At 40.4% G+C, this 24494-nt stretch overlaps 1 protein-coding gene across 1 annotated transcript in view; it reads right to left on the bottom strand.

Moving 5' to 3' along the window:
* LOC109911161 (nuclear factor of activated T-cells, cytoplasmic 1-like) overlaps positions 1-22039 on the bottom strand; it is a 62589-nt gene extending 40550 nt beyond the window's left edge. Inside the window, exons 1-3 of the mRNA XM_020510427.2 lie at positions 21694-22039; positions 6250-7390; positions 1002-1161 (exon numbers count right to left, since the gene is read on the bottom strand). Coding sequence (XP_020366016.2) covers positions 1002-1161; positions 6250-7390; positions 21694-21853 — 1461 coding nt within the window. The 5' untranslated portion in view covers positions 21854-22039. The remainder of the gene's footprint in view (positions 1-1001; positions 1162-6249; positions 7391-21693) is intronic.
* Between the last annotated feature and the right edge of the window lie 2455 nt (positions 22040-24494).

Below are 24494 nucleotides of genomic sequence, written 5' to 3'. Positions count from 1 at the left end.
CCGGGAAATCATTCTGACACATGCCAACAACGGGCAGTAAGCATGAGAGAGACTTTTTTTGTTTAACTGTGTGAGGGAATGAATGTTGAGGTTCCACCATCACTATTCACGTCTACAGACTAAACTTGCAGGTTAAAGAGCAACGGGAACACTGACTCTCTGAGTGTACTATTACACACCATCAGCAGCTATCCTATTGCAAAGTTAACAGTTTGAGGGATGCAATTATATTGCTTAGCAGCCTTCTGAACTCAAGGGATCACCAGTCAAGTTTATGAAAATTGGCCTTGTAACTTACACCTAAAAGACCTGGTGTCATTTGAGTGAATCTGTTCTGTACCTATTCCAGTGCTAATATATTCACTCTGATGTCCAAACTTGAATGTAATATTTCAGATGAAGTCTGACCAAGCCAACATTTGACTTACTGTTAAAGGAATATTCATACTGTTGCTATTTCTCACTTAATTTACTGAGCACTTTATTTACATTCTCTACATCCAAATTTTATTCTCAACAAATTTCTACTTTAAAAGTCCCAACTCTAATGACTGGTTCATTCTCCTGTGCTTTCTGTCTGAGGTCTGTTCTTTCAGGACTATACAGCCAATTTCAGAAAGGAAACCTACTGTCTTTTCCTAGCTTACGTGTGACTGCAATCTCACACCAATCTGATTGATTCTTAACTGGCCTCTAAAGTGGCCTAGCAAGCCCTCGGTTACATGAAAACACTCAAAGGTTCAAACAAGAATAAAAATTCAACCCATCAACACATTGTCAGGGCAACGGTGTTTGAGCAATAAATAACGGTCCTGTCATCTCGGGGAAGAATTAACATCAGAACATGGGTTCTTACCAAGAACTGAATCATGACTGCAACACATCTTTCAGAACATACAAATTGCACGTTCAATTTACATAAAATCAGATAAAGTATTTTGCAAGATTAGACGCTATTCGAAGTCTAAAAGGAAAAGGAAGTGCTTATAAGATATTCGAACCTGCACAATAGGGTGTCCCCCACCAGATGCCTTTACAGCTCCACGACTGCCCTCTGTTTCATAATGTGCTCTGTGATGTGATTTAGGTTGCACCTCAATCTCAAGCTCATAAGGTCCTGAATGGGATGGCAACTGCCAGTCGAGGGCAGGCAGAGAAGGGCTAAAGAGAGGAAATACATCACATTTCATGATCTTAAAATCTACTTCAATGACCCCAAATAACTCAAACCTTCCGCACATTAGAACATTTAAAATATTTCACATGCAAATAATTACAATAAATTTATTGTGGATATGAATTGAAACAACACATGTACATGGCCAGAGTTTCTAAGAACTTTTTTGAAAACATTCATTTGTTTTCCTTACTTGGAAACAAGGGGCTGAATTTTAAAGGGCTTTGCAGTCCTCAACCAGAATGCAGAACAGCTTACCCATAGTGACTTAATATTGGAAACTGTGTTTGTTGCTTTAATGCAAGATTCCCAAACCTTTCTTGAGAGGAAGTACCACCTTTGAGAGTTGAAGATCAATGGATGCCTAGATTCTCTGCAGACACAGCAACACCAACCTGGAGCAGTGGCCACGGCAGAGGCTACAGGCAAACCCACCAGCGAAGGATCCCAGCCAAACTGGGGTCAGGGATCTCAGGCAGGAGGGTGAGTTCAAGAAGCTTTAGAGAAGATTAACTGTGCAGACGATGACCTTGAGGATGGTGGCTCCAATGAAGCCTGGTAACTCACAAAGGAGATCATCCGACTTGCCCATCCTGCCTGGATCCTGGTGTGGGCCATTGCCTACCATCACATTTAACCAGGATCTGATTTCCATTGCAATATCCCAATAAGTGATGTTCTACTTGTTTTAGTAAGTAATAAACAGTTTTAACTAATATCATGAATCATTTATTAGTTTGTGGGATGATGATCTCACTGGCATTTATTCCCCATCTGTAATTGCCTATAGGGCAGTTAAAAGTCAAATATTTTGCTGTAAATCTGGAGTCACATGTGGGCCAGATTAGGAAGGATGGCATTAGATAGATTTTTAATTCAAATTTCACCAATTGCCAATGATGGGATTTAAAACCACATTCACAGAACATTATCTTGAGATTATGGATTATAAATCCATTGACATCAGCAATGCACTGCTACCTCCCCTTAATCTATGGAAATTTAAGGGGTTATTGTTTGAGCATCTTGGTAGCATTATTATAGTATGATGTTGCACAGCTAGGAAAGCTATGGCCATGTCTCTGCTGTGTATGCCATTTCATGTAGATTTATATACTAAGGCTCTGTTATAACTGCATCACGTGTAACACAGGGCGTGGAATAACTTAGGTTTGTTTCGACTCCAATGGTTCAAGTTATTGCTCCCACATCTCAGCCTTTTGTAGTCTAATTTCAGAACATTTTTTCTCATCTATTTACTTGTATTATTAATAATCTCTCCTTTTAATGCTATCATCAGAATCTTCCTATTTTGCAACTTCAGCTTCTATTCAATCCACACCGTCCTGCAAATTTCCGTTTCTCTTTTTTTATGTTCTATAATACTGATATGCTATCACAAGAAATTATGAATGTGCCCTCTTTAGCCTCAATGAAAATAGGGCTGATGTGGTTAGAGCTGGCATGTAATCTAAAATTTCTTTCTGCTTCAAACATGCTGCTTCAATCAGTTCAGACATTCTGATAAGACTAACCAGGCTTTATGTAGACAATCTGATCTTTCACGTAGTTGTTCATCTTATGGATCTTGTGCCTCTAAATCTCTTAGCTCTGTCTCTGAATGTACGGATCTGAAGGAAATTGTTTCTTTAAAGCACTGAAAAGCCCTAAACTACTTGAAGACTATATATGACAAATGAACCACTTATGAGATAATTAAGCAACTTTTAGATGAAACGGAGAATGTCCTTGAAATGGAGGGGCTATTATCGATTAGTCACCTTTCTTAATTCACTGAATGGATTAGACAGGCTCATCGTCTACTGAAACGGTTTCATTGTTAAATTAAGGTGAAATTAATATTTTCAAATCCAATACAACCTTATAATGTCACTGGTTGAAAACATATATCAGACCTTTGATGTAACATATGACTTGAATATTTCAGTTTTAGATTGTCATAATTGCTATGATTTGAAAATTATTCCCAGCAACATTTGCATCATTTCCCCTTAAAACTGTCTTATTTTAAAACCCTTTTTTTTTGTAAGCTTTGGAAGATGTGATTCTGCAAGTCTCTTCCAACTACATTTGGAGATGGTGCCAGATGCTTTCAACAATATATTCTTTTACCTTCCTTTTTGATATTCCACCAGAAAATACAAAAATATTTCCATATCTAGATGAGAAAATATGTTAAAAATAAACCTCTATAAAAATTATGGATGCTAACTATTTTTGCAAAGTGTTCGTCACTTTTAATTTTCAAAAGGTAAGATGATCCTCTAGCATGTTGAGTTGCATATTAAAAAAATAAGATTTTCGAGGAATCTTTAAAATGAATAAACATTTTTAAACTGAGAATTACCTAACAAGATAGTTTGAATGGGCTGATAATTTGAGATCTGACAATTTCAGTATTAACCATAAATAGTTGGGCAATAGGAGATTATTATCATTTTTGTCCTTTCATTTCTGGTGATCTTTTGAACAAAGTTCATTCATTTATGTTTAAAGACCAGCTCAGAATACATGTACTTAATCGAATGTACAAGCCCTGAAGGGGTCAATTTGGATAGTGAAGAGGAATCCAAATCAGAATTGATGGGATAAAATTTCATGAGAGATCTCTCAAATGTCAGGTGCAAAATTAGGAAAAGAGCCTTTGGAAACCCCAGCAAAAATATTGTCATAAACAATGTTCCTATCATTTTCCCCAGGTTTCTCAAATTACAGAAGGAAGGCAGGAGAAACCTAACGGAAATGCATTTCCTAAATGAATAAGCGTATGATCTCCAATTTGCTGATTATTTTCTGATAAGGAAGTCTGCTTTTCTTTTAAATTATGAAGTAAAATATTGAGCACTGTTTCTTAGTAATTTATCTTGCTTTGTGGGCAAAACTTTAAATGCATAACTAGGCCATTCATGAGTGAAATCAGGAAGCACTTATTTAAAATAGAGTAATAGAAATCTGGAACACTCACTCCCAAAACTCTGTTGAGCCTGGGGGTCAACTGAAAATTTCAAAACTAAGATTGATAAGATTTTTGTTGGAGAAGGGTATGAAAAGTCAGAACTAAGGTGAGGTAAACATTAATACAGTTAAGCAATAGATCAGCCAAAATCCAACCGAATGGCAAAAATAGCTCAAAGGACTGAACGGCCTATATACTTACTATGTTCTTTTAACTTCCAAGCTTTATGTTTGTTAATGCTTCAGTTATGTAACTCATGTTATGGTTTGTTATATTGTTAGCAATAATTATGACACTGTGGATTTAAGAGGTGTGTTTTGTCCTTTTTTTTTAAGAGTGAGATTGGCGGACAGGTGAGGAGCAGTTTATGAGAAGATAAACAAACTGTGAAGCCTTGGGTATTTTTTTTAAAAAGTTGGAATAATAGAAGCAGCCTGAATGGGTGTGGTCAAGCTCCCACCCACAGAATCAGAGATTTTAGTTTTAGCATGCAGCAGTCATTTCTAGGATCTCAGAAGGGTTGGAAGGCAGTAAATCTCTCCCAGCTGCTTCATTCTCTCTCTGAGTTTTCTCTCAGAATTGTCTTTTGATGTTCTTTCCTCCTGGATTGGAGAATTGCATGATAGACAACCATTTTGCCAAGGATGTGTTTATGGGATGTTACTATCCTGGAACAGTTAATTAGCAATAGTTACTGTAGCGATTATTTTGCTGAGCATTCCAATAGAGTTATAGCTAAGCCAATTATTTTCTTTATTCTATCTTTTGTTGTCTTTTAACTATAGTGTATAAATAAATTGTGTTTTGCTTAACATTGAGTAGTTTGACCAAACAAATTGCATCTGGAACACAGCATCTGATATTTACCATTAAACTAAGAAAATATTAGGGTCCAGGCTACCAACTTGATGTATTTTGAGGGGGTCTATTCTGGCCCATTACAGTAACATCACCTACTCCTCAGAAAATAGAAAACAGAATGGGGTAAATGGAATCTAGGGATGTTCAATACAGTATTCATTCCTTCACAAAAAAACTCAATATTTTTCTTTGCAATCAAAATGATTTATAGATTTGTTTCTCAGAAAGGAAGCAGAAAATAGCAGCGGTTTACTTCATTTTGTGGCGAAATTATTTGCAAAACAAGCAGCTTAATATTCAATAAAAGGAATCCCCAATGAATGGGTAAAGGAAGGATATGCTGAAGTTTTTAATGAACTGTATTTGGAAAAGCAAACAGTGATGCTAATCAGAAAGTTGTTATCTTGGTTGCCTGGCTCCTCCTAAAGTTATGATGTATAGATATCTCGCTAAGAGTTACTGTTGAAACACGTGAAATGACTAGATATTTTTGACTTGTGTGATAGATATACACAAAATTTACCAGAAAAAGTTAGGGCTTGTCCAATCCAATGTAAAAGTGAATTTTTATGTGCCTTAAGTTTAACTATTTTCAAACAACCTTGCTGACAATCGAAATTTACTTTTAGAATTGTACAGTCTCGTTTCTTCAGATTGTAATTATTGTTGCAGAACATTAAAACTTAAAAAAAATCTTGCTTTTAAAATTCTCTTAACTCACTTTTAGGCACCAATTTTGCTTTGGTTTTTATTTTGTATATCATTTAGTACTGAAATAAGGCTTTTAATTTTTGTTTCCAACTTGGTGCTTTTCAGCAAGGATTTAAGCTAAATGGCTAAGGAAATACATAGCTGCTTGCCTTTGCTGACACAGGTCTGATCCCCTGCATAGGGTACTGTGCCAAAAATGGTTTTTGTAATTATAGCAAGTCTCAATGAACAAGCCCAAGAAAGTCCATGGGCAAGTGGAAGCGCAGTGAATGGCAGTTTAGCACTATTTATTTGCAAAATCCAGCTCATTATTTTATATTGGTGATGTACAAAACTTTTTAAGATATGTTTCATTTTCTGAATTTCAGTGCTTCATTGGCTATAAAGTACCTTGGAATAGCCAGGGATTATGAGGTTTTAAATACATGTCTTCCTTCTTATGATAGTCTACCACATTCCAATGCCTTTTCTGAACGCTAACGACATGAGCTGGCAGTGAAAATCAGATTTCTGCCTTTCATACCTGGCAAAGGATGAAGACGATGATGATACAGATTTTGGTTTAGACCATGGATATGGATGCTGAGGTACTGATAAATACTGTTCACAGAAAGTTTCTTTTTTGATAAGAAGGCGAGATGCAGAAAATTCTTCTTGTGATGGATCACCACATGGTGAATAGGCTCTTTGTTCATCATTCCCTGGTTCAGGCTTGAGCAACATGGAAGGGCTTTGGTCTTGTATAGTTCTTCTTGGGGACTTGACAGGAATACTGTCATTGATATCCATACAAGTGTCAGTGGTGAGTGCTGTAATGGCAGCAAGAATAGCAGAATTGTACTGGTTTCCACTCCCCGACCATGTCTCCTCAGTCACGCTTACGCGAGGCGAGGTTTGAGGTGATGGTGTTCGAGAATGATGTGGTGAATAGGATGGTTGTCGGAAGTATCCTCCATTGAATGAATGCCTTCGTTTGCCACAAGGAGACTGTGGTCTCGATGAAGGTCTAGAGGTTGGTCGTGGGCTCAGCCAGTTCTCCTCGGTGATACTTGTTCTCGGTGAAGTGCCCGGCGAATGCCTTGGTGAATTCCACAGGGTGCATGCAGCTTGTCCACGAGCGAATCCTTCCTCGTGGGCTGTGCCCTTGGGTGACACACATGGTGACTGCCAAGGAGAAGTCAGCGGAGAGGTATCATAAGGAATGGAATAACTGGATTCAGAAGCTTCAGAATGGCAACTTCGAGACGAAAGACTGCTTGCTGGGCTCAAGCATGAGGGATCTCTGTAGGCATCTGCATTTGGCAGAGTGAGTGTAACTAATGAATTGGAACGTTTACAACCAGAGCCATTCTCCACTCCATCCAGCTCAGTTTCACCAGTAAATTGATTATGGCCAATGTGTATTCCTGGATAAGGAGTAATTTCAATCCTTGGACTCTCAAGCGTTGGAGCACCATTTGGTCTTATATTAGGAGTCAAGTAGTAGCTTGAAGCTCCAGTGTCAATGTTTCCCCCATATCCCATCATTTGACTTGTTGTTGAAGGTAGCACAGAAGTCACTGGACTTGAAGACTGTAGCCCATGGCAGGATATTGGTATGGAAGGATTTACCATACCTGTTGATGGAGTGACTGTGACATGTGGTGAAGCAAAACTGTAGGCTTCTGTGGAAAAAAATGATAATAATTCCATTTAGCATTTTCATTTGAAAGAACTATTTGTAAATATAAGGAAACAATATGTATGAAAGTTTATTAATAAATTCAATAGGGAATTCTTGAAAATTGTTTTTATACAAAATGGTAGTATGTGAACTTTGCGACTAATAATGATTAGTTGATTGCGTTGTAAAGATATATAGGTTTTGGGCATTGTTTGATTAAAGACTGACGGCACACAAAGGCCTCTGGTAGTACATTGGCAATGTAAATACCAAGAGCTGCCTGCCTCAGACGCATGTCATAATATGGTTGAACATGTTGATTGAAAGTGATTATCAAGAGAATCAGCTTTCATTCCAGGACCCAAACTAGGAGCTGTCACTGTTTTACTTGGTTTAATTTTCCTTTAATGTTGTCTCAAAGCAAGAGTATAAAAAAAGTTAGCTGGGACACTAGGTTGGCAGTTAGGAAGCAGAGATCTATAATATTGCATCCTGCAAAAAAACCTACTAACAGGAAAAAGAATTGTATCCCGTTTTGTACTTCACTATCTGGTTTTGATTCATTTAATATTTGCTACAATGAGAAGTAACTGAGATAAACATAGATGCATGTAAGGGGAAACTAGATAAGTACATGAGTGAGAAAGTAATACAAATATTGTTAGATGAAATAGGCTGGAAATTGGCTTGTTTGGAGCATAAACAAGATTCTAATGGGCTGAAGGGCATTGTTTTATGCTGCAAAATTATGTAAAACTGTTATATTCAAAACACCTAGGGACATTTTATTACACAAGAATATACAAAGATGTTGTATCTCTGATCCTATCAGCAGTTGAGGATCCGTGAATTCCTTCCCAGACTCCTGCTGATAATGTGAATTGGCCATGATAATGCAACAAGTATTTTTACCTCCTCCTTTGACAGAAGTGCTAAATGTAAGCTAGATCTAACACTTTATCTTGTAGGAAACTGAAGGTGACATGCCATGTTGCCACGTACCACATGATACATAACAGCAGCTTGCCACTCTAGCTTTTTAATTGAGATATGACAATAGTAAGATATAAAATACATTGTGACATCCCTGCAGTAATTGAATGCTTTTTCTTCTTTCGTACATCAAAAAATCAAAAGATTTTACCAAATAATTTTGTAACATTTTTGTAGCTAAAACTGAATAACTCGTCATTTACGTTATGTTGCTATGCAAAAGTTGAGTCCTCCCTTTGCTTAGATTATACCATAAGTGTCATGTATTATCTGCAATGTGTTATGGGACACTTGGAGAAATGCCTTTCTGCATCAATCCTGAATTTGCATTTTAGCACTTACCTCCCTGTTCTATGGTTATGGTTTAACTTGCAATAATGCTCAGGATTTATGTTCTGAGGTAAACTAAGAAAAGGAAACAACCAAAATATATCTAACTCCTTTCTCACCTTCAGAGTGTCCCAAAGCAATTCACACCTAAATCATTCTTAAAAGATGGAGTTCTTATGTTATTTAAATGCAAGAGAGCAATCAAATTCCAACTGGTCAAGCAGATGTGGTATTGTATTAACTATGAATACTACATCCAATGCACCTTTGTGAAAAGATTCCCCTAATTCATTTCATCTGGTCCTCAGCATCAGACTTGTAGAGCTCTACCACATCATTTCCTAATCTTTGAATCTTTCTGTTGTGCCTGATCAAACTGATTCAAATTCAGTTGAACCATCATCAACATGAGTCTTATCCCACTGATGCAGTCCAGTAATCTGGTTGCTTTATAGTCTGCTCCTCTTCAACTACTGGACACATTCAGTCAGAGTGAAGTCTACCATCAGTCTGATATTCTCACATTGTGAACCAACTGCAGTTGAGATCTCATGAAGGAAGGCCCAAATGCAAATCTTGACCGGTGCCGTTCTTATTACATATACAGCCATTTTTCCTGTCATGTAGAAATGCACTTGAAGCTTGGAAATTCCACAGAGCAAAGGAATCAAATTTATCTCCAACCACTCCCAGGAAATGAAGAATTTTATATTTTGGCTTCACTTGATTTAATGGCCTGGATTTTCTTGTCAGTGCTGAAGTGATGGCACTCGCCACTGACCTTGAAATTGCCCACAAAAGATCTAGCACTCTCTCTGGCATGGATTTAATTTTTCCTAACGCTAATTTAATACATCAACTGCAGGAGATCCCCAGTGTCCAACACATTAAAGCATTCACACACACACACATCAAACCAAGAGGTAAAAATGACTGACTATCCTTCAACTTTTAGTAATTCTACAGGAAAGCAAATAAAGATTGAGATACATAGATGAGATTAAGGTGGAAACTGAAATATCACAATTCATCCGTTTTTAAACATAAAATATATTTCTCATATTAGATAAATAAGTAATTCTTCTACTGTAGATTAGTTTTTCTTGAATGCATGTATAAATCCAAGTAAGGTTGTAGAATAGGTTTACATAGCTAGAAAATACCCCTTCCCAGTCTCTTCTGATGTTGTATCAGTTTAGTCATTCTATAACTGGACAAGAATACCCACAGAAATTTTTCTCCCAACTTGGTCAAATCTACCATTTTCACACGCAGACATGTACAAAACATTTGGAAAAAAATTGTACCGTGTCTTTGAACTAACAAAAGCACAAATTTGCCTCTACTCCCCTGCAGCATCTTAGTTTTCCCCAAAAGGGAAACTTTTATTATGAACATAGATTGGAAAATTTGGGACTGTTTCCACAGAGGGGACAAGGCTGAGGGGAGGTTTGACAGGCTTCAAAATCGTGAGGTATCTGGACAGAGTAGATAGGGAGAAACTTTCCTGCTCAGAACTGAAATGAGAACCAGAGGAGACAGTTTTAAAGTGTTTTAAAAATAAAGCGTACGCAAGGTGAAAAATATACTTTTCAGATGGTGAGTAGTTAGGGTATGAAATAAACAGTTTGGAAGTGTTGTGGAAACAATTGAGGCATTACAGAGAAAAGGCAGATTGACTCAAAGTTAAAATGCTCAGAGAGCTGGTGCAGATACAATGGGCTGAATGGCCTCCTCCTGAGCCATAACAATTTTGTGACTCTGTGACTGTAGCATATTGGATTACTCAATTCACCTTTAAAAATTGGATGTCAATGGAACCCAGACCGATGGGGTGAATGTCTCCTTGCTATTTCTTGTATTTGCCAATTTTGCCAATATCCGGCCACATTTAAAATGGTGCCATTTTTAGTTTGGATTCAGAGACCTCCTTCTATGAACTGGCTTGAGGCATTTTCACAATTATATCTGCTTTTCCTGTTCTGATGGCAGATTCAGGTCTATGAGAAGTTGGGTGTCATGTGAGCACAAAGCTAAGTGAACCGGATTTAGCTTAAATGCCAGAAATGCCTAGTGCATGGATGATGACTATCAGAGCCCAAACGTAGCAGCACAAATGAACAAAGTTCTTCAGTTCAAATTATCCAAAATTTAATGTTAAGCAATGAAGAAAGAAGAGAGAGGTAAAAAAAGGGTTTTGAAAAGTGGATGTAAATTATGCTAAAAATTCCATTCACAGACCACATGACAAATAAAAAGGTGCTTGAAATATTAGGAACAAAAAGAACTCTTAAAAATGACACACAGAAAATGAATTCTCCGTATTCTGGCTGCTTGATCAGAACTGAGAAGCTTCAGAGATTCCTGTTAGAGGGCAAAGTGATGCACAGGTGAAAGAGGGTTACCCTAAGTGTAGCTGGATAATGAATGTCAGAAAGTGGTTGCAGACAAGCTACAGTGGATGTGTGAAGACAGTTCAAGACAGGCTAGCAGTTGGAAGTTATGATGGCAGATCTCCTGGCAGGAGTGAATACAAGCAGATGCAGAGAGCTCATTCTTACTTAGAGAAGAACTGGTATGTGGAAAATAAATGGTATCATCAGCACTGGCATACATCACCTTCACAAGTACCGGAATTCACCAACTATTTTGACAAAAAGCATTTTTTGAAATCATTTCCAACGTTGGTGAATTGTAAATTCTGTGGAATTTGGATTGGTTGGGAGAACGATATCAGTAATCAAGGTTAATCATTCTTCATTAATTTAACTGGTAATATTAAAGACCCAAAGTAGATAAGTCATTTAATCAAGAATAACTCACATTCATTGCAACAAAGTGCATTTTAATCAACAACGTTGACTTGTCAAAGGTTTCAGTAGACTCCTGCAAATATTTGATGGGAATGCCCAAAAACTCTCACAACAAGATTAGTTTCTTGGACATTTTAGGCTCAAGATCCTCAGATTATTTGTAAACTAGTTGGATGTCAGCTTCTTTTTTTGTGAAGTCAATTGTTTTGCATTAAAATTTCTTTGAGTTTTCATCACAAATGAAAGTTGTAATAATAGCAACAGAGCAGAAAAATCCACATGTAGATTCATACTTTCCTAGAATCATAGAATATCTACAGTGTGAAACCTGGCCATTTAGTCCATCAAATCCACACCATCCCTCCAAACAGTATCACTGAGACCCACTCCCCCTACTCTATCCCTGTAACCCTGCATTTCTCATGGCAAATCCACCTAGCCTGCACATCCCTGGACACTGTGGGCAATTTAGCATGACATATCCTCCTAACCTGCACATCTTTGAACTGTGGGAGGAAACTGCAGCACCTGGAAGAAACCCACGCAGACATGGAGAGAATGTGCAAACTCCATACTAACAGTCACCCGAGGCTGGAATTGAATCCAGGTCCCTGATGCTGAACCACCATGCTGCCCTAATTGTTTTCCTGGAAAACATACTTGTGTGCCACTTACACTTGTATGGAAATAACATTAAAGCACCGCATGCCAATAAGAGTGAATTTAAGTTGCATGTTATGTTGCCAGAAAATGAGTTAAAATTAATTTCATGATTCATTAGTTACTAATAGGCATTGATGCTTATAATATAGTAACACAATTTTATGTTAACTTCATAGTCACCATTAGCCAGTTTAACTGGGAGCTAAAACAGTAGTCATGCACAACACCTTAGATAATGAAAACTATTTGCAATTCATTGCAGGTTGGAAAAAGAAAGACAGAAAGAAAATGAATGCAATGAGAGAAAGAACAGGAAACATAATATGTTTTGTTCATATGGCAACCTTCAAGACCTTAGGATTACTTATAACTACTGCATAGCCAAAAATGTTATTTTGAAGCACGCTACTATTGTAATGTAGAGCAATTAGGTAAAAACAATTCAGTCCTTACTCCTTTACAGAATTTCATAGAATCCCTACAGTGTAGAAAGAGGCCATTCAGCCCACTGAGTCTGCACTAACCCCCTGAACAGCATCCCACCCAAACCCAGCCACGTTTCCGATCCCCATTACCCTGCATTTGCCATGGCCCCTATGGACAATTTACCCGCACATCTTTGTACAACGTGAGGAAACCGGAGCACCCAGCAGAAACCCACGCAGACACAGGGAGAATGTGCAAACTCCACACAGACAGTTGCCTGAGGCTGGAATCGAATCTGAGTCCCTGGCGCTGTGAGGCAGCAGTACCTACCATTAAGTCACAGTGCCTCCATTTCATGTAGATATCATAACACACAAATGATTTGTGGGATACTGGCAGATGCACTAACACAAACCTGGCCCTGAAACTGCATTATACAATGCACAACCAAAATGACTCTATAGTATACAGTTAAAGCAGGAGAGTGGGGATAGAGAACAAACATTTAGAAGGAATGAACCAGTTCACATATATTGGCCTGAATCTTACCAAAAAACAGCATGTGTTACTTTTGTTGGCTTTTCTCTGCAAAGTTTGATGGGTTTTCTTGCCCTATCGTCCCAAACATGCCTTATTAACTACTTACCATTGCCCTGTGGTGCCCACTTGTCCATTGCTTGTCTGATTCTCCCATTCGCCATAACCAGCACTAGTCGGATTCCCAGTGCCAGCACCATTTTTCAAGGCCGCTGTGAACCTAGTCAAACATTGGCAATTAGATGCTGCCCTGTATGGTTCATGACATCTGCCTCAGACACGGCAGATAAGAGGAAATTGATACCCTGCTTTCTGGACAAGGACCTTGAAGTCCTACTGAACAGGGTAGTGCAGAGGAAGGCTGGGTCCTCCCTCAAGACCAGCATAAGAGGCCATGAAACTAGTCCGTGCCAGCTGGTCTCAGATTGTCAGCTGGGTCAATACAGTCTCAACCGCCTGGAGGCATGCCCAGCAATGTTGGCAAAAGGTCAACGAACTTCTTCCTCTAGAGTTAATGCTACCTTCTTCTCTCTGCTGCCTCACATTCACTCCCTGTTACTATGCCTATCTTCCACCAAGGCTCATGCTCAATGTTATATGCAACAACTTCCATCAGTCGCGCTCTTCCTACCAATTCCTCCAGACTGGTAAAACCTGTATGGACTCTGCACCTCCTACTTACTCACTCTTCCCTCAACTTGCACCAACTGTGCCAGCCATCTAGTTAACTCCCCTCTCTGAATTATTCCAAGAGAAAATGACCCACAATAGGGCAGAAAGAGACAAGATGAGTGTTGGGTGCCCAACATTTGGCTCCTCACCCCTTGAGGCCAACTGATCATTCCCAGGTTCCAGACTACTATTGACAATGCCCTTGACCTACCCTGCCAGGACCCCCTATCTGTGGACTACTCCCCACAGATTTTGAGACATGCCGATTTGGTGACATCATGTAGTGTGTCTGGTACATGGTGCGCATGTGAGACTAACTAGCACAGTGCCATGCAATGACATGTCCGAACCCTGAACTGATCACTGCTGACAACTATGACAAGCTGCTGGTTTTATGACTGTGCTGAAAGGCAAGGCAAGACAGAAACCTGTTAGCTCTGGCTGAGGAGGTAAAGCGCAAAAGGGCAAGGCCATGTTGCTGTAAGGAAAGTAAACACAAAGTGAATGAGCACTAAGACAGAAAGTGAGGATGCTCAAGGCACGGCCTGGTCCAAACTATTAGCTGGGTGTTCATCTTTGAACTGGAATCATTAGTGCAAAGCTGCTGCATGGAGCGGTGCCAGTGCACTTCAAAGTGGCACCATTGAAGTGCAGAACCATACTGTAAGTGGATCGGAGATGATATGATGAAGCTGGTACACATGAAATGCCATGGTCCGTGTACATGGGGTGCCTGAGGTTGCTGTCATTGGAGCGAGACTCAAAATGTCGTTGCCTGGTGTCCAAGATTGACTTGGACTCCGGTAGTGAGCTAGATTTTTGCAGCAGCAGCGGGAGCAGTGAGAGCGAGGACCGGGGGCTGCCGGGAAGGTAAGTTAATCGTTTAGAAGCTTACCTCGTGGGATCAGCGGCCTCCATTTTTGCAGCAGCAGCGGAAGCAGTGAGAGCGAGGACCAAGGGGCTGCCAGGAAGGTAAGTTAATCCTTTAAAAACTTACCTCGTGAATAGGCGGAGCGCACGCTGAGCAGGAGCGGACACGGGACGGCTGAGTAAGTGAGGTAATATATTTGGGTGGTTGCTTTACCTGAAACACTACTTAGGTAGTGTCTCCCACCCATCCTCCTCCTCTAACCAAAAAAAAAAGGTTCTGAGTGCCGATTTGGTAAGGTTACCAGTTTTTTTTTCAGTATTCAGAACAGTGGGAATGGATATTAGGGCAGTTGCATGCTCCTCCTGTAGAATGTGGGAGGTAAGGGTCACCACTAGTGTCCCCACTGACTTCATCTGCGGGAAGTGCACCCAACTCCAGCTCCTCGGAAACCGCGTTAGGGAACTGGAGCTGGAGCTGCATGAACTTTGGATCATTCGGGAGGCTGAGGGGGTAATTGAGAGGAGTTACAGGGAGGTAGTCACACCTCAGGTACAGGAAAAAGGTAGATGGGTTACAGTCAGGGGACGGAAAGGGAACAGGCAGACAGTGCAGGGATCCCCTGTGGCCATTCCCCTCAATAACAAGTATACCGTTTTGGATACTGTTGTGGGGGACGACTTACCAGGGGTAAGCCATGGGGTACAGGTCTCTGGCACAGAGTCTGTCCCTGTTGCTCAGAAGGGAATGGGGGAGAGGAGGAGAGCATTAGTCATTGGGGACTCCATAGTTAGGGGAACAGATAGGAGATTCTGTGAGAACGAGAGAGACTCGTGGTTGGTGTGTTGCCTCCCAGGTGCCAGGGTCCGTGATGTCTCGGATCGTGTTTTTGGGATCCTTAAGGGGGAGGGGGAGCAGCCCCAAGTCGTGGTCCACATAGGCACCAACGACATAGCTAGGAAAAGGGATGGGGACGTAAGGCAGAAATTCAAGGAGCTAGGGTGGAAGCTTAGAGCTAGAACAAACAGAGTTGTTATCTCTGGTTTGTTACCCATGCCACGTGCTAGCGAGGCGAGGAATAGGGAGAGAGAGCAGTTGAACACATGGCTACAGGGATGGTGCAGGAGGGAGGGATTCAGATACCTGGATAATTGGGGCTCATTCTGGGGTAGGTGGGACCTCTACAAACGGGATGGTCTACACCTGAACCAGAGGGGTACCAATATCCTGGGGGAGAAATTTGCTAATGCTCTCCGGGAGGGTTTAAACTAATTCATCAGGGGGATGGGAGCCTGAATTGTAGCTCCAGCGTACAGGAGGTTGAGAGTAGTGAGGTCATGAATAAGGTTTCAAGGTCGCAGGAGTGTACCGGCAGGCAGGAAGGTGGTTTGAAGTGTGTCTACTTCAACGCCAGGAGCATCCTGAATAAGGCGGGTGAACTTGCAGCATGGGTTGGTACCTGGGACTTCGATGTTGTGGCCATTTCGAAGACATGGATAGAGCAGGGACAGGAATGGTTGTTGCAGGTTCCGGGATTTAGATGTTTCAGTAAGATCAGGGAAGGTGGTAAAAGAGGGGGAGGTGTGGCATTGTTAGTCAAGGATAGTATTACGGTGGCAGAAAGGACGTTTGATGAGGACTCGTCTACTGAGGTAGTATGGGCTGAGGTTAGAAACAGGAAAGGAGAGGTCAGCGTGTTGGGAGTTTTCTATAGGCCTCCGGAAAGTTCCAGAGATGTAGAGAAAAGGATTGCGAAGATGATTCTGGATAGAAGCGAAAGTAACAGGGTAGTTGTTATGGGGGACTTTAACTTTCCAAATATTGACTGGAAACGCTATAGTTCGAGTACTTTAGATGGGTCAGTTTTTGTCCAATGTGTGCAGGAGGGTTTCCTGACACAGTACGTAGATAGGCGAACAAGAGGCGAGGCCACATTGGATTTGGTACTGGGTAACGAACCAGGCCAGGTGTTAGATTTGGAGGTAGGTGAGCACTTTGTTGATAGTGACCACAATTCAGTTACGTTTACTTTAGCGATGGAAAGGGATAGGTATATACCGCAGGGCAAGAGTTATAGCTGGGGGAAAGGCAATTATGAGGCGATTATGCAAGATTTAGGATGCATAGGATGGAGAAGGAAACTGCAGGGGCTGGGCACAATTGAAATGTGGAGCTTGTTCAAGGAACAGCTACTGCGTGTCCTTGATAAGTATGTACCTGTCAGGCAGGGAGGAAGTGGTCGAGCGAGGGAACCGTGGTTTACTAAAGAAGTTGAATCTCTTGTCAAGAGCAAGAAGGAGGCTTATGTAAAGATGAGGCGTGAAGGCTCAGTTAGGGCGCTTGAGAGTTACAAGTTAGCCAGGAAGGACCTAAAGAGAGAGCTGAGAAGAGCCAGGAGGGGACATGAGAAGTCTTTAGCAGGTAGGATCAAGGAAAACCCTAAAGCTTTCTATAAGTATGTCAGGAATAAAAGAATGACTAGAGTAAGATTAGGGCCAGTCAAGGACAGTAGTGGGAAGTTGTGCGTGGAGTCCGAAGAGATAGAAGAGGCACTAAATGAATATTTTTCGTCAGCATTCACACAGGAAAAAGACAATGTTGTCGAGGAGAATACTGAGATACAGGCTATTAGACTAGACAGGATTGAGATTCATAAGGAGGAGGTGTTAGCAATTCTGGAAAGTGTGAAAATAGATAAGTCCCCTGGGCTGGATGGGATTTATCCAAGGATTCTCTGGGAAGCTAGGGAGGAGATTGCAGAGCCTTTGGCTTTGATCTTTATGTCGTCATTATCTACAGGAATAGTGCCAGAAGACTGGAGGATAGCAAATGTTGTCCCCTTGTTCAAGAAGGGGAGTAGAGACAACCCTGGTAATTATAGACCAGTGAGCCTTACTTCGGTTGTGGGTAAAGTGTTGGAAAGGATTATAAGAGATAGGATTTATAATCATCTAGAAAGGAATAATTTGATTAGGGATAGTCAATACGGTTTTGTGAAGGGTAGGTCGTGCCTCACAAACCTTATTGAGTTCTTTGAGAAGGTGACCAAACAGGTGGATGAGGGTAAAGCGGTTGATGTGGTGTATTTGGATTTCAGTAAAGCATTTGATAAGGTTCCCCACGGTAGGCTATTGCAGAAAATACGGAGGCATGGGATTGAGAGTGATTTAGCGGTTTGGATCAGAAATTGGCTAGCTGTAAGAAGACAGAGGGTGGTGGTTGATGGGAAATGTTCATCCTGGAGTTCAGTTACTAATGGTGTACCGCAAGGATCTGTTTTGGGGCCACTGCTGTTTGTCATTTTTATAAATGACCTGGATGAGGGCATAGAAGGATGGGTTAGTAAATTTGCGGATGACACTAAAGTCGGTGGAGTGGTGGATAGTGCGGAAGGATGTTGCAGGTTACAGAGGGACTTGGATAAGCTGCAGAACTGGGCTGAGAGGTGGCAAATGGAGTTTAATGCGGAAAAGTGTGAGGTGATTCACTTTGGAAGGAGTAACAGGAATACAGAGTACTGGGCTAATGGTAAGATTCTTGGTAGTGTGGATGAGCAGAGAGATCTCGGTGTCCATGTGCATAGATCACTGAAAGTTGCCACCCAGGTTGATAGCGTTGTTAAGAAGGCGTACGGTATGTTAGGTTTTATTGGTAGAGGGATTGAGTTTCGGAGCCATGAGGTCATGTTGCAGCTGTAAAAAACTCTGGTGCAGCCGCACTTGGAGTATTGCGTACAGTTCTGGTCGCCGCATTATAGGAAGGATGTGGAAGCATTGGAAAGGGTGCAGAGGAGATTTACCAGGATGTTGCCTAGTATGGAGGGAGGGTCTTAGAGGAAAGGCTGAGGGACTTGAGGCTGTTTTCGTTAGAGACAAGAAGGTTAAGAGGTGACTTAGTAGACACATACAAGATTTTTCCTCGGATGGTGATGGCTAGCACGAGGGGACATAGCTTTAAATTGAGGGGTGATAGATATAGGACAGATGTCAGAGGTAGGTTCTTTACTCAGAGAGTAGTAAGGGCGTGGAATGCCCTGCCTGCAACAGTAGTAGACTCACCAACTTTAAGGGCATTTAAATGGTCATTGGATAAACATATAATGGAATAGTTTAGGTTAGATGGGCTTCAGATTGGTTTCACAGGTCGGCGCAACATCGAGGGCCGAAGGGCCTGTACTGCGCTGTAATGTTCTATGTTCTATGTTCTAGAGGCACCAGGTAACTGCTCTGACTTTCACATCGGGAATTCTCATCATCTAATTTCTATCTGATGAATGGTATAATGTGAAAATCTTAATAAGTGATCAACAAGTGACAATCCATGCAAACAGGATTCTTGCTGCTTTTCTCACTGCTCACTAATAAGAATCCCAGATTTGACTGGAAAATGGCTCTCAACATGGGGTTGTCTCACCTGTTTCCTCATCATGGCCCATATCTTTCACCGGCTGTTAAAACTCTTGCCCAGAGCCTTTCACAGCCAATGCTTTACTCTAGAAGTCTAGGCATTGTCATAATGTAAGGACATGAAGTAACCAGTTTGGGTGCATTCCAAATCCCTCAAACTGTAATAAAATAAGCGATCGGTTAATCTGACCAAAGGCATTAGTGAAAGGATAAACAATAGCCAGTTTTAATTACCCTGCCCTTTGTTGAGTATTGCCACAGGACCTTTTGCATTCATTTGAGAGGGCAAGTAAGGATTTGGTTTAAAGTCTCAATTTAACAATGTCACATCTGTGATTCCAGGGCTCCCTCAGTTCTGCACTGTGTATCAATCAGCAGTAACCTAAGATTTAAGCAAACAATCTAACATGTGAAAGGAAAAACTAACACAGATATTGGAAAGATTTTCTTCACTGACAAATGTTTCAAATTTGGAATTAAAGACCAGGCATTAAAACTGGAAAAAACTATGAGTTTTTAACATTTAAGAGAAAACTATAATTGTCGAAAGATTAGATAGGACATGAGGAAAAATATCTTCACCCAAAAGGTGGTGGGATCTGAAACTCACTGCTTGAAAGGCAAAAACTCTCATATTTAAAAGTACGGAGAGACAATGCATTTGAGGTTCCACAACCTACAAGGCTAGAGATGAAAGCTGGAGGGGCACATTAAACTGGATTGCACTTCTACAGCTAGGGTGAACATGATAGGCTAAATAGCTATTTTTTACACTTTAAATCTTTTTTTGTTTTCTAATGGGAAACTTACAGCTTGAGAGGAATGAACACTTATGAAGTGAATGACCTTTTCTTGCCAATATGGTGTATATGCTCACAATAATTGAACTCCCATATCTCTCGAAACTCAGAGTCAGAAGTTATCAGTACTTTCTTTTTACATATTCTGTGGCTTATATGTCAGATTGACATCCCATTCTCTGCTGCTATCTCCTACTGACATCATACTAAAAGCACCCCAATGGTAAAACTGACTCCTACCTTCCCAGAACACTCCACATTTCGAATACTGATGGCTGCTTCATTAAGATTTACAAAAATACAGGCATTCTGGACTCAATTCAAAGCTGCAGTCTAGGATTTAAGTGGCAGTTATCAACCTTCGGTTGTGCACTTACAGCTTGTGATGCAATGTGATTTATGTAACACTCAAACTTAACAAACATCCCAAAGTGCTTCTAAGCAGCAAAAAGACAACAGATGGGAAAAGCATTAATGGAAGCCAGTGAAGATCTAGTCAAAGAGGTTCATTTGCAGGAAGATTGTAAAGGAGAAGGAAGAACTTGGAAACAGAATTTCACAGTGTTGTATAAACATAAGACATTGTAGGTGACAGGTCAGGTGGAAAGAATGATTAAAAAGGATATGATATCCTAGGTTTTTTTTCAAAGGGGCATAGAATGCAAAAGCAAGGAGATAACATCAAATAAGACACTAGTTGTCACAGCTGGAATATTGTATATAATTTGGGAAGGATGTGAAGGTAATAGGCAGAGTGCAGAAAAGATTCACAGGAATGTTCCAAGGGTGAAGAACATCTGCTATGAAGAGGAGGTTTAAAAAGTTAGAATTGTTTTCCTTGGAGAAGGAAAGGCAGAGAGGCGATTTGATAAGCATATGCAGAATCATGAAGGTCTGGACAAAGTGGATGCAAGAAACCGTTCTCACTCCTAAAGAGTCAAGAATGAGAGGGTACAGATTTAATGTAATTGATACAAGAAGGAAAGAAGTGATGTTAAAAAATATTTTCATGCAGCAAGTGGTCAGATTCCGGAATGTAAGGTCCGAGAATACAGTGGAAGCAGGTTCAAGTGAAGCGTTATCTGGGGTGTTTCTAGTCTCTGACAAAGCAGTTGTTAAAACACTTCCACTGGCCAACAAATGAAACAGCACCAGTTATCCCCAAAATCATCACTGAAGTGTCCACCTTAATATTAGAAGGAGCTGTCTTGAATGCAATATACATCCTTACTGTCCCGATCAATTCGGGCTAGCTTCCACAAGGAATGGTTTACCTATTAATAAAGGAGTAAATCACCCCCGTTTGTTTTCCCCAAATGATTCTTGAAGGCAGTTTCTGGACAATCGCTGGATGCAAAGCAAGTGGGAGTAAATTAAGGAGATGCAACAAATCGGCAAATGATGCCGAGACATAGATGTGACCACATTTTCAGCTGAACAGAAGAAAAACAGGAAACAAAGGGCGTATATAGATTAGAGCAGTGTCACAAGAATAAATGTACAGACACGTGGGTATGTTCGACTCATGAACTAAAATGTAACGATAGCATTTGCCGCCTCTTACATACATTTCTGCCATTTATTACAAGCTGCCGCTCAACAGGTGCGCCCAGAGGGCAAATACCACCAACTGTAATCAATTGCTTCCCATCTGTTCCCATAGAAAGGGGTAAACAAAACAGAGTATAGAGAACTGTGATCATTGGAAAGACCAACGACACATGTCAGGCACAAGCCAGTATAGGTCTCCCAACACCGCCTTTGGAAAATCACAAAGTCATCAGTACTGTACAAACCTCCGGGGCTGCTGGAGGCTGCATCACGCTGGTTAAACTCGAAGAGGAAGCTGAAGTCAAACTCTTCCTCGTCCTGGCATACGGAGGTCATGGGTGCAGAGTTTCTCGGAAGCGACGGCACAGCAGTACCCGCTCCACTTTCCCCTCCGACACGCTGCATTCCAGGAAAGCGACCCTGCTCCGGGACTTCGGAGTGAACTAAACTTCCCAACTCTTCACAGCGTAAATAAAAAGGAACCCATCGCCGTTACTCCTGCAGCGACCGACCTCTTCTGGACAAGCATCCAGCTGCTACCTATTTTGGTTTTGCTGTTGCTAAAGTTCGCGTTTTTCTTTCCTCTGTTTCGACGGGTTAATTTCCTTCGTAAACGAACTCACTCGGTTTCCGGGTTTCAAGAGTCACACAGTGTGTTCCTCTCATATTTTAATAGCTATGTGAGAACAGTCCATCCTATGGGTTTTTTCTCCCCCTGTGCACTCACTACACTGAAAACAAAGGTCACAATTCAGCACAGTTATATGGATACATGACTGGACGGTTCCAATCTGAATATTGATTCACGCTTAGTTGACTTCACTTCACAGGTCGGAATATCAAACATATACACTGAGAAAAAAGAAACGTTTTTTAAATCTGATAAACTGAGGGTCTTTTTTGAAAGGTCACCTCGACCTGAAAAGTTAATTCACAGATGCTGTTTGATCTGCAAGCATCTACAGCACTTTTTGTACCTATTTCAAATTTCCAAACTCTACATGTTCTAGTTTATATTATTGTTTTAGGCTATGAATCCAAAATTAATCATTTCAAGCCATGTTTTACTCTTTAACTTCTGGCATTCACAATGCCACAATATTCTATTGCTGTTTCAGTTTTTCTGTGTTATCTGCTACTCAAATGGCATTAGTAGGAACATTCTCATGTGTCTGAGCGGAAGACCTTTCTTGCAATTAGTTTATTCTTCAAATCTCCCAGGGGTTCCTCACTAGATCTACAGCCCTGTAACCAATTTATTAACAGGAATCCGTCTCTTTGCTTTTCTTTTTAAAGCTGCCAAATGTTATTTCATTTATTCTCTGGATGTTGGCAACATTAACCAAACCACATTTATTGCCCATCCCTAGTTGTTCTGAGGAGGTGGCAGTAGTCCTCTCAAACTGCTCCAGGTCTGATGGTGAACGTTTTCTCACAAGGGTGTTGGTTAGGGAATTCCAGCATATTGACTCAATGACAAAAGAAAAACTTATTCACATGTCACATCAGTGAGTGATTTGGAGAGGAACTTGCATGTGAAATATTCCCAAGATATTATTGGTGGCAGAGATTGCAGGGTAGGTTTGTTGCAATAATGTTAGTAAGTTGTGACATCGCAGCTTGTAAACTATACAAAACTACAGCCACAGTGTACTGGCACTGGATAATGGGTATCCCATAAACTTCTCCATCCTGGATGGTTTTGAGTTTCTTATTCTTTCTTGAGCAGCAACAACCAACTAAATAATGAGTATTCTAATCTATGCCCAATTTGCATCTTATATAGATAACTGAGGAGCTGCAATGAGTTAGTGATTGAGTTGTAGGTTCCCTATCTCTCAGCATTGCTCTAATAGCCACAGTGTTGATCATGCCTTGTGCATTTAGCTTTCTGGTCAATGATGGCATCCAAGATGACTATGTTGAAAGCACTTGAAGGAGGTGCTGTTAAAGATTGGGAGAGATAGCTGTGTTTCCTTTTATTAGAGATAATTGTTACCTGGCATTTATTTTTTACTGAAGTTTCCTTCGACTTTTCAGCCCAAACAAAGATATTATCCAGATTCCAGTATAGGCTGGTGTGAGTAATTTCATTTTGATAGAGTAGCTGTGACTGAAGTTGAGCACAAGTCCAGTTTTGAGATTAAGTTGAGAAGAGGCTATCAATGATGCAATGAAGGTGGTTAGGTGAGGGACACTTCACTGAGAAATTCTTGCAGCACGTGATAATTGATCTCCAACAAACATACCAGCTTACGTTATGACAGGTACGACTTCAGCCTTCTGAGGGATTTCCCTTTGACTTCTGTTAATGCTCGATTGCTAAGGTTCCTTGGCAATATATTCAGTTACATATTGCCTTGACAGTGAGTGCAGCTACCCTTACAATTCCGTTGGCATTTCACTCATGTCAGTAAAAGAGCAACTTGATGAACATAGTTTGTTCTAACATCCCACTGCTTATCTATACCACAATTAAATCACACTAATTGAAAAGTGCTTCATAATTTTCCTATTTTCTTTGCTCCCTTCTCTTCATGCTATGACCCTTTCACTCTCAAACATCTGAGAAACTCAGTATTGAAAGGGACCAGAAATGGGAGGTATAAGACATGACGGAAGTTATATCAAGACAAAGACTCTGTATTTTCCTATTAATTCTCAACTGACCTGACACCAAACTTTCAAATACAAAAACTCCTTACTTAGCATCTCCTTTTATCCATTAAACGTATAACATTTCCATCTTACTCCATGTGCAATATTCCTCTTTTCCTTCCACATAAGTATGTAGGTATGATGGCTTAATATAACTCTCAATGTTTTATGTTTAATCTTTGCTTTATTGGAATTGATGAAAACTCCACTGCAGAGTATATGATTCAATAGAACTTATTTGATTAGTAAGAGGTTGAATGCACATTTCATAATGTTTCAGTGCATTCATTTTTTTTTAAAGATTGTGTTTAATTGTCACATTCAACAAACCAACTACTGAATAATATATAAGTCACAGAAAGTTTATATTTATATTAAGTTACAGGAT

Source organism: Rhincodon typus, chromosome 4 (assembly GCF_021869965.1).
Source record: "Rhincodon typus isolate 14 chromosome 4, sRhiTyp1.1, whole genome shotgun sequence".
Classification (NCBI taxonomy): Eukaryota; Metazoa; Chordata; class Chondrichthyes; order Orectolobiformes; family Rhincodontidae; genus Rhincodon; species Rhincodon typus.
The sequence above is the reverse complement of the archived record's forward strand: the minus strand, read 5'-3'. Positions and strand labels throughout refer to the sequence as shown.